This window comes from Gigantopelta aegis, unplaced genomic scaffold (assembly GCF_016097555.1).
Source record: "Gigantopelta aegis isolate Gae_Host unplaced genomic scaffold, Gae_host_genome ctg3563_pilon_pilon:::debris, whole genome shotgun sequence".
Lineage (NCBI taxonomy): Eukaryota > Metazoa > Mollusca > Gastropoda > Neomphalida > Peltospiridae > Gigantopelta > Gigantopelta aegis.
This window is the reverse complement of record NW_024533403.1, coordinates 30,001-41,203: the sequence shown is the minus strand read 5'-3', so window position 1 is coordinate 41,203 and position 11,203 is coordinate 30,001. Positions and strand designations below refer to the sequence as shown.

Sequence of the window (11,203 nt, the reverse complement as noted above, 5' to 3'; positions counted from 1 at the left end):
TTAAAACACGGTGGGCGAGACGTAACCCAGTGGCAAAGCGCTCGCTTGATGCGCGGTCGGTTTGGCATCGACCCACGTCAGTGGCTCCATTGGGCTATATTTCGGGAAAGGGAGTTTAAGATGAAGGGGAAATAATTTTGTATTAATATGGTATGACCAATATAAAGGGGGGACTTTAAAGACAAAATGTTTTAAAATTAATTTGAGTTAATTTTTGAAGCACCATTGATCAATATTGTCAATATATCAGGTTATGAAGTTTAAAATTTAGTAGTTAGTTGGTGCAATTTTTCAGTCGGGCTAGTCTATTAATATATATTTTTTTTAAATCTAATATATTTAATATTAATTTACTATTTAAGTTTATTACTTAAGCCCTGGAGGATTAAGGATTCGCAAAGGGGGGAGCATCGCGCCCAATCTGGTCAGCGCTCAAACAGGCGGGTAGCCCAGTTTAGTTGGTCCGGATTTCCATGGGGTGGAGGTTCTGGGAGAGGGAGGCCTCCTAACAGGCATTCTATCGGTCGAAACCGCCTACGCCCTACCGCACCCAAATAGCACCCTACCACGGCGTCCCCCGCCCCCCATCGGCCGTGGTGTGTGTTATCCAGTCTATGAGATCCCTTTTTGCTAATAGAAAAGATTGGCCTATGAAGTGGTGACAGTAGGTATCCTCTCTCAATATCCGTGTGATCCCTAACCATATGTCCGATGCCATATAACCGTGAATAAAATGTGTTGAGGTGCCGGGGTGTCGTTAAACATTAATTCATTCATTCATTCATTCTATTGTAACTTTATCCAAATGAGTTACAGGTTTGTAAATTAACTAAACTTAGTGTCCATTTTTTTACCGGTTAAAACTAGGGTCTGCGCCTTCAATATTCGTATTTCGTTTTTGGTCGATTATAGCAGAGTCAAAAAGTACATTACTGTGGCGGTGAGAAAACCCCTGGGCAAGAACTCGGCAAGCCTAATAGGTTTCGTATTCAATCAGTGGATTTCAATGTTGCCCTTGAAAAGTTCAAAATAACAACCACGCTTTGAAACGATCGGCAATCCAAATAAACATTCGTATTCGTAGACCGGCCTCGGTGGTGTAGTTGTTAAGTCATCGGGCTTTGGACTGGTAGGTACAGGGTTCGCATCCCGGTACCGGCTCCAACCCAGAGCGAGTTTTAACGACTCAGTGGGTAGGTGTAGGACCACGACACACTCTTGTCTCTCACTGACCACTAACTAACCCACTGTCCTGAACATCTAAAAATCGCAGTTCCATTTGGGGGAGGTGAAGGTGTGTGTTTGTGTGTGTGTGTGTGTGGGGGGGGGGGGGGGGGGTGCATGCGGGTGGATCGGTGGCTGGGTGGCTAGGTACGCTGCACTGGTTTCTACTTCTTGTACATACTGCATAACAACAATGTAACAAATAATAGTGTATTTAATTATTATGAATAAAATTATCGTAAAAGTGTTTCGTAAACAACGTTAAGACACTTCAGTAATATGAATCAACAAATTAATGTCCACTCCGAGGTATTCCTGTTGTGACGTCATCAATGTTGAATTGGTAATGTTCGGAGTGGAAATCCCGTTAACAATTTTCAGTAAAACATACCAACCAAATTGTCCACTCCGTATTAATATCGCATTGGCGATCGTAACAGTTGAAATCGGCAAAAAACTGAGACGGGAATGTTCTCAATTTTGGAGTTAAAATAAATCCTTATATAATGTTTGGCAAAGTTCGAAGTAGAAATCACGTTAACAATTTTCAGTAAAACAAATCAACCAAATCTTCCAGTCCGTAGTAATCCCATAGTGACTTCAGCAGTATTGAATTGGTAAAGTTTGGAATGGAAATCGCGTTAACAACTTTCAGTAAAACAAATCAACAAAAAGTAATGTCCACACCATAGTAATACCACAGGAAAATATAAAAGGTAATGTGGGGGGAAAGAAGTGTGTGTGTGTGTGTGTGTGTGTGTGTGTGTGTGTGTGTGTGTGTGTGTGTGTGTTGGGTGACCTTTAATACGTCAACACTGCTAAATCGGTAAACTTTGGAATATAAATCAACGATGAGTTCAGGAAGGCCGAGCGCCGGCGAACAGTTTAACTGGTACCATTGTCTGATTTCATTATCACATTCATCTAAGTTAAGTCCGATAACCAGTCTAGCGACCGCGATCGTTCACACTCCTGAATAGGCCACAGAATCGTGGTAGTTGAAATCAGTAAAGTTCGAAGTAGAAATCACGTTAACTAATTCCAGTAAAATAATTCAACATATGTCCACTCCGTAGTAATAAATAGTGACGTCATTAGTGTTGAAACGTTAAAGTTCAGAGTGGAAATCAGCTGACATTGGCGATCGTGGTACTAATTAGTTCAAATCGATAAAGTTCGAAGTAGAAATCGCGTCAACAAATTCCAGTAAAACAACTTAACAAATGTTCACTTCGTAGTAATCCATAGTGACGTCATCGGTGATGAATCGTTAAAGTTCTGAATGAAAATAAGCTGACACTGGCGATTATCGTAGTTGAAATCGGTAAAGTTCGAAGTTAAAATCAAGTTAACAAACTTCAATTTCAGTTAAACAACTTAACTAATGTTCAACCCGTAGGGTAATCCCATAGTGACGTCATCAGTGTTGAATCGTTAAAGTTCGGAGTGAAACTCAGCTGACATTGGCGATTGTGGTAGTTGAAATCGGTAAAGTTCGAAGTAGAAATCACGTTAACAAATTTCAGTAGGCCTAAATCAATTCAACACATATCCACTCCGTAGTAATCCCACAGTGACGTCATCAGTGTTGAATCGTTAAAGTTCGGAGTGGAAATCAGCTGACATTGGCGATCGTGGTAGTTGATTTTGATCAAATTCGAAGTAGACATCACGGTAAATAAATTCCAGTAAAACAACTCAACACATATCCATTCCGTAGTAATCCCACAATGACGTCATTAGTGTTGAAACGTTAAAGTTCAGAGTGGAAATCAGCTGACATTGGCGATCGTGGTACTAATTAGTTCAAATCGATAAAGTTCGAAGTAGAAATCGTGTCAACAAATTCCAGTAAAACAACTTAACAAATGTTCACTTCGTAGTAATCCATAGTGACGTCATCAGTGATGAATCGTTAAAGTTCTGAATGAAAATAAGCTGACATTGGCGATTATCGTAGTTGAAATCGGTAAAGTTCGAAGTTTAAATCAAGTTAACAAACTTCAATTTCAGTTAAACAACTTAACTAATGTTCAACCCGTAGGGTAATCCCATAGTGACGTCATCAGTATTGAATCGTTAAAGTTCGGAGTGAAACTCAGCTGACATTGGCGATTGTGGTAGTTGAAATCGGTAAAGTTCGAAGTAGAAATCACGTTAACAAATTTCAGTAGGCCTAAATCAATTCAACACATATCCACTCCGTAGTAATCCCACAGTGACGTCATCAGTGTTGAATCGTTAAAGTTCGGAGTGGAAATCAGCTGACATTGGCGATCGTGGTAGTTGATTTTGATCAAATTCGAAGTAGACATCACGGTAAATAAATTCCAGTAAAACAACTCAACACATATCCATTCCGTAGTAATCCCACAGTGACGTCGTCAGTGTTGAATCGCTAAAGTTCGGAGTGGAAATCAGCTGACACTGGCGATCGTGGTAGTTGTAGTTTAAAGCCAGACAGTCGTCGCTGTTGCCACATCTGATCAAGCAGTGTATGATGTCAGCGACGTCGGAAATCATAACGTTTTTCGAGATTAGTCGAATTCCTTGCTTACGACGAAGATATTTTGTAGCATCACAACCTGTCAACAATAATTATCATAATTTATACTGACCCAGTTTGTCCAAAACATTATCGATCCTGAAAAAATTAAAGTTTGTTTTGTTGTATGACACCACAAGAGCAGACTGATTTATTAATAATCGGCCATTGAATGTCAGACATTTCAAAATTATAACAAAGTCTTAGAGAGGAAACCCGCTACCTTTGTCCATTAGTCAGGCCAGGTCAGGTCATAGGGTTTAACGTGCACATTCAGAGCAAGCTGTTGTAGCGTACGCCTGTCATGGGCGCAGGTGTCAGCCAAGACAGGCTCCTCCGTCTATGACAGGAAAAGGCTTGGGGGGTGGGGAGGGGGGGGGGGGGGGGGGGGGGGTGGGGGAGGAGGGGTCCGCTCATGCTGGACAGTGCAAGCGATCACCAGTAGCCCGACCAGGGTCGGTAATGGGCGGGGGTATTTGTGGTGCTATTGAGGATTAAGTCAAACAGGTAAAATTAGGGGCAAATGTTTTGAAATAATTTTGGCGCATTTTGGAACGATTCATCAAAAGAGAAAGAGAAGCTACTGCTTAATTCTTAATTAATTTGCCGAATGGTAGATAATTCCATTAGTAGCAAGGGGCCTAGGTTTGGTTAATCTACAAACCTGTAACATATTTGAATAACGTTACAAGAGAGTAAAACAAAAGTCTGTGACGTTGAAACGGTGAAATACCGTTAAAAATAGACTAAAACTCAGACGCACTTGCGTTTTTAAACATATTATAAAAAAAAAAAATTGTGATATTAGAAATACCGGGATGACCTGAAAAACTTCTGTTGTACGGAAATGGACAAGCTAAACAATAAAATATGAGTAATGTTTGATTTCAGTGATCATAAACTGCTCTAATAGTGAAAAATATGTCTTGATGTTTAAAAACTAGGGTCTGTCCCTTTAAAACGTCTCTGTTAGTAGGCAACATGCTAACAATGCCAACAAACTCAGGGTAGTCCCTTTAAACACTTTTTTTTTATTACAAACAAAAGCAAACAATTGTTATCCATGATATATTTAAATTTAGTCTGAGTAATCTGCCGTTCGAAAGCTAGACGGACATTGGGACGGTGATGATCGCTCTCTCTACTCAGTCAGAGATTACTACATAGCGTACCATTACACTGATCATATTTGAGTTTACCATAAGATAAAGAAAATCCAGTAAATCCCAGTAAAGTTTGTTTTATTTAACGACGCCACTAGAGCACATTGATTTTTATCTTATCATCGGCTATTGGACGTCAAACATATGGTCATTCTGACACTGTATTTGTTTAGAGGAAACCCGCTGTCGCCACATAGGCTACTCTTTTACGACAGGCAGCAAGGGATCTTTTATTTGTGCTTCCCACAGGCAGGATAGCATAAACCATGGCCTTTGTTGAGCCAATTATGGATCACTGGTCGGTGCAAGTGGTTTACACCTACCCATTGAGCCTAGCGGAGCACTCATTCAGGGTTTGGAGTCAGTATCTGGATTAAAAATCCCATGCCTCGACTGGTATCCGAACCCAGTACCTACCAGTCTGTAGACCGATGACCTAACCACGACGCCACCGAGGCCGGTCAAGACATCATAGAGACAGTACCAGGGATTCCCAAGAAGGAAACCCAGACAGAAATGGAAAGAAGAAGCCACGCCCTAGAGTTTATGTACCAGACTTACCCACAAGACCAGCAGACGCATGCACATACTGATGGATCAGCAGAAGAAGCAACCAGAAATGGCGGTGTATGTGAGTGTGTGTGTGTGTGTGTGGGGGGGGGGGGGGGGGTCAAATCGAACTTAAAGATGGGGAAACGATTCGTATGTCCATTGCAACAGGAAAATACTTCGCCAATTATAAGGCAGAATCAGAAGCGCTGGGGATTGTTGTTGCATCAAAGCTGATCAACAATATGGAGCTCACACACAGGAAAGTTGTCTTCTTCACAGATGCTCTCTCTGTACTCCAAGCTCTCAAAGACCCCCAAAACAAAGACCTGAATGAACTTGCTTCTACTCTTTCTGCACTGACCTGCACCATTGGACAAACAACAATACAATGGATACCATCACACTGCAACATTTCCAGAAATGAGGAAGCAGACAAATTAGCAAAAGAAGGAGGGGAAATGGTTCAAGAAGAGCTACAAATAACCAATGAGGAGATGGAGGCCATTGTAAAGCGCACGTGTAAGAGACGGCGGCTCCTTCAACACCCGGATCATAACAGCAGAGACAGTTACTACCAACTTTCAAGAGAAGACCAGTTGATAATGATGCGACTGAGTCTGGCCTTCATATGAACCCCTGAAGGGGAAACTCTTTGGCCCCTTGGAGAATACACCAGCTTTTGTTCGAGGTTCGAGCCACTGGGGTCCCTATCTGAGAATACGAGGACGACGAAGAAAAAGAAGAAGAAGATTTTCGAGTTTGCCGAATACAAATATTTCACATATTAACCACTAAAACACACACTACAGGAAGAAACCCGACAGCATCCTCTTTCAATAATGTTCCGTTTAAATACGTAGGTGATGACGGATTTCTTCCTGTAGTATATGCGTTAGTGATAAACATGTGAAATATTTGTTATTGGCGAACTCGAAAATTATTAACGTACAGGGGTCTAATTCACTGAAGTCTCGCAACTTTGCAATGTTGCAGTGCAATGCTAAAAGACTTGCAACGAGGATGCTTTGTTGTCTAGCAGAGCCTAAGAGAGCTTTGTGAATTAGGCCCCTGGTATTTAACATCAAACATAGCATTGTTGTTGTATAAGAGCGGGAATCCATTTGGTAGGCAGTGATTGCGCAGATTTTATATAGATTGGTCTCTGACGGTACGAGAGCGGTAAAAACTGTCTAAATGTCTGTCTAGCTATCTTACCGTCAGGGTATCGGCCTAATTAAAATTATGTTTTAAAAACCCTAAAGACGCTATAGGCACAGCGAGATGCAAGCAGCTAGCGGTTGGGCGAACTGCCATTTATATATTAATTAGCTCTTCAACAGGTCAGTCAGGTCAGAGAATTTAACGTGCACATTCAGAGCAAGCTGTTGTAGCGCACGCCTATCCTGGGCGCATATGTCGACCTCAGCCGGCTCCTCCGTCCAGGACAGGAAAAGGTGGGGTGGGTTTGGTGCTATGGAATTTTGAGTCCCGTAGGACGAGTCCAAAGGGAAATGGTGCGCATGTTTGTGAAGGAAATTGGGCGCATTTTTTAACGGTCCGCCTAAATAGTAAAAGAGGGAGCTACGTAAAGTTTTAGAATTAGAGTCGACAGTAGCTCGTTAAGGGGTCCTAGATGGCGTTGAAATGTCTCCCTAGGTTGCCCGTAGAGCCCTTAAAAGGGCTTGAACTCTTCAGTTCGTGGCAACCTTTCAACAGCAAAGAAGATAAGATAAGAAATACCACCGACCTGTTACCCTTGTTCCAGCGATCTGGACTTGACAGAATGTTAGAATATCGACCTTGTCCGCCATTTTCCACTTCCTAATACGGACGAACCGTCCTATCACTGGGGCGTGGCAGCTCAGCGTCAAAGTCTCTCCCTCGCCCAGTGGGTCGGTGCGGTTGTAGCACTGGACTGACGTAGCGTGTGGACAGCCTACTGGGTTCTGCGTGAATACGTCAATGGTGAAACTGTGCAGACGCTCCCCTGCAGTATAAATTACAAGTACATGCCTGTTTTGTTTAACAACACTACTAGAGCACATTGATTGGCTAAATAAAGGAAGGAAGGAAGGAAGGAAATGTTTTATTTAACGAAGCACTCAGCACATTTTATTCACGGTTATATGGCGTCAGCCATATGGTTAAAGAAAGAAATGTTTTATTTAACGACACACTCAGCACATTTTATTCGCGGATATATGGCGTCAGCCATATGGTTAAGGACCACATATATTGAGAGAGCAAACCCGCTATCACCACGTCATGGGCTACTCTTTTTCGATTATCTTCAGGGGATCTTTTATATGCACCATCCCACAGACAGGATAGTACATACCACGGCCTTTGTTACTTACACCAGTTGTGGAGCACTGGCTGGAACGAGAAATAGCCCAATGGGTCCACCGACGGGGATCGATTGGCTAAATAAAGGAAAACACTAAGATTTAGACGGAAATCCATACATTGTCATAATAGGACCTGGCTTTGTGCTTATACAACTCAAGATACAGTTTGTGTTTGCTTTTTAACGATACCACTAGAGCACATTGATTAATTAATCATCGGCTATTGGACGTCAAACATTTGATAATTCTGACACGTTGTCATCAGAGGAAACCCGATAAATTTTTCCATTAGTAGCAAGGGATCTTTTATATAGTAGCGGGACGTAGCCCAGTGGTAAAACGCACACATGATGCGCGGTCGGTCTAGGATCGATCCCCATCCGTGGGCCAATTGGGCTATTTCTCGTTCTAGCCAGTGCACCACAACTGGTGTATCAAATGCCGTGATATGTGTTATCCTGTCTGTGGGATGGTGCATATAAATGACCCCTTGCTACTACATAGAAACATGTAGCGGATTTCATCTCTAAGACTATGTCTTAAAAACATCAAATGTTTGACATCCAATAGCCTATTATTAATACATCAATGTGCTCTGATGGTGTCGTTAAACAAAACAATCTTTTTGACGTTTATAGATTTCCTAGTACTGAGTAGGCAACTATAGTGGACCGTGATCAATCAACTCTCACCCGGAAGTCAACTGTGTAGTGAGACCTTAATACGAACCTCTATGGTATGGCATGGCATGGCATGGTATGGTATGGTATGGTATGGTATAGGGATTAACATGCATATTCAGAGCAAGCTGTTTTAGCGCACGCCTGTCATGGGCACGGGTGCTGGCCTCGGCCGGCTCCATCCGTCCTGGGACCCGTTCCACAAAGCGATCTTAGCCCTAAGATCACCTTAAGTTCACAGCTACCTTATGCACTAAGGTGATCGCAGTGCTAAGATCGCTTCGTGGAACGAGGCCCAGGAAAGGATATGAACCTCTACAACATCGCGCTTACATAGGTAGTCTCCCCTGTTCGTTATGATGAAGTCACGTATGAGGAAGAGCCCGTGCAGGTCGACAATCCACCACGGTTCCATATCGCCGTGTTTGGTCGCTGTGCAGAAGTCATAGTCCCAGTGTGTTCCAAGATGGCCGTTCACCGCTTTTGACGGGGGGTGGTAGTTGCTAAACACTGTACTCATGGCGGCGGGCTTCTCAAAAGCCAGATTCCATGTCACGTTACCTGAAAATTAAATGAACGAATGTATTCTGATATAAAAAAATCAACAATATATAGACAGACACACAGACAGACACACACACACATTCATTGTACTTCAAGCTCTCTATCAATGCAGTTGTGATGCGAGACTGTGCAGACACCCCCCCCCCCCCCCACACACACTCACACACCTTTGACACGTGCGCGTGTACTTTGTCAAGCTCTCGTCCAGCATGCAGTTGTGTTGACGGAAACTCGGCGACCGCGAATTTGCTCTACGGGAACAATAGACCGAAACGATTAGTAGAAGAAGGCGGCGACCCAAGCGACTCAGGGGGGACCAAACCCGGCGGCTCAACCGCCAGGGGCAATCCCTCCTGCTTCTACACATAAGATGAGACCGGCAGTGGCAGCTCAAGGGGGACCAAAGCCGACACCTCACTGCTGGCATTGTAATAAATGTGTAACGGTTTGCTTAAAACTACGATGATTGTCAGTCTGAGTTCAGAAATTAAATGACAAACTTTGCTGGTGCATGGACAGTAATATTAAGCGAACGCAATTTATTTCCATGTGTCGATACATGCAAACACATTTGTTACCCCCCAAATTAGCCAGATTTCGTAATGTCGACACCGTGTCACTTCATATTGTAAACTTTGCCACAATGGATATTAGTCTTTCACTGCTTTCAATGATTAATTAGGTACTAGTTACAGCTGCCTCATCAGTGGTTTGGTCACTAATTGGGTGCGACTTTGATGTTAAGAGGGTTATTTTCCTGATTTCTGTGGTTCACTCAGTACAAAGCATCTCCATGTAAAGTTCATCAAGTGTGGGGTATTCTGAATAGCTCAGTTTGGAGTATGTACCCTATACAGTATACAAACTCACATGGGTGTTATATTATTCAGCTGTGCTACATACCAGACAAGGATAAAATATGATGTACCTCATTCCCATGTATATTTATTATGCTGTGCATCCATTTTCGTAGGTTCTATTGGCGACGCTTCTCTGTAGTTCCACTTACTCTGCTAGCTGCTGGCAATGTCATTTCATACTGGGGTACACAAGAAAATAACCTTCTCAAAAATATATGATTGGACACCTTTCAAAATTTAAACCTTTTCATTATAGGTTGTAATGTACCAACTATGTGATTCCCAGGTCAGAGTTCGAAATGTTTAAGGAGTAAACCGTAACTATGGCTGTGATTGGTGGATATATGTGACACTGGTTATTTGTGCAAATACTATGACAAATGCCCCATCAGTTCCACATGTTTTATTACCTGAACAATTATTACACTCGTGACATTTTGTACTTGTTAATAACTGGGGTGGCAATACAAATTTCAACTGGCATTTTGTGCGGATCAGACGGTGGGTACTGTAAACTTTCTGTAAGTGCTTAAAACGATACGTGCCAGCAGAGTTTCATCGAATAATTATCAATGGGAGGTACAACACTGTCAGTGTATATACTGGCCCGGTGGTTTGAAACATTGCTTCTGTTATTTTTATTCAGAATTGTTACTATAGTCGTCAATAGGAATTTATTTGGTCTAATGGAATCTTGGGAGATCGCCTGCAAGAAGCTGCCCACGCGATTCCGCGGCTACGTCAAAGAGGAATTGAACTCCCACTGGTAGCTGGTAGGCCCCGCCAAGGAGACAAGTTGGCGTCCAACACCATCAGGGCAGGGGCGGTACCTGATACAACACGCGAAGGATATAAACACCTTCTTCCTGACAGCGGAGTGGGACGGAGTGTTTCGACAGGGACTTTTCAAATCAGACATGGATAGTCCAGTCATCCACCGGATCTTCAAGCTGGTCCTTCCGGAAGACTTTCAAACCCTGCTTCGGGAGTGCTACCATGACCTCGTCCACTTCCTGCCACAGTACCGTGTCGAGCACCCCATTACTACGCCATGAGTTCCACCGCCAACCTTTCCTAGGACAGGTAACCTCCTTTTTGGGGCTTAGTCGGACTTTAATTTTTTTTGGATGTGGTTCAAAATGTTATGTTTATTTTTTATTTATTTTTGTAAACACAGTCCGACGCACTTTACTTTGGCAGCCCGTCTAAATTGCTAAAAACACCTTAAAACCTTTCTGGCCGAGCACACTAATTTTATTTTTGGATT

At 42.6% G+C, this 11,203-nt stretch overlaps 1 protein-coding gene across 1 annotated transcript in view; it reads right to left on the bottom strand.

Annotated features, from left to right (window-relative positions):
* Positions 1-1,427: 1,427 nt before the first annotated feature.
* LOC121392242 (fucolectin-4-like) overlaps positions 1,428-11,203 on the bottom strand; it is an 18,167-nt gene continuing 8,391 nt past the window's right edge. The window contains exons 2-4 of the mRNA XM_041523555.1: positions 8,846-9,073; positions 7,232-7,471; positions 1,428-3,809 (exon numbers count right to left, since the gene is read on the bottom strand). Of these exons, the coding sequence (XP_041379489.1) occupies positions 3,568-3,809; positions 7,232-7,471; positions 8,846-9,073 (710 nt within the window). The 3' untranslated portion in view covers positions 1,428-3,567. The remainder of the gene's footprint in view (positions 3,810-7,231; positions 7,472-8,845; positions 9,074-11,203) is intronic.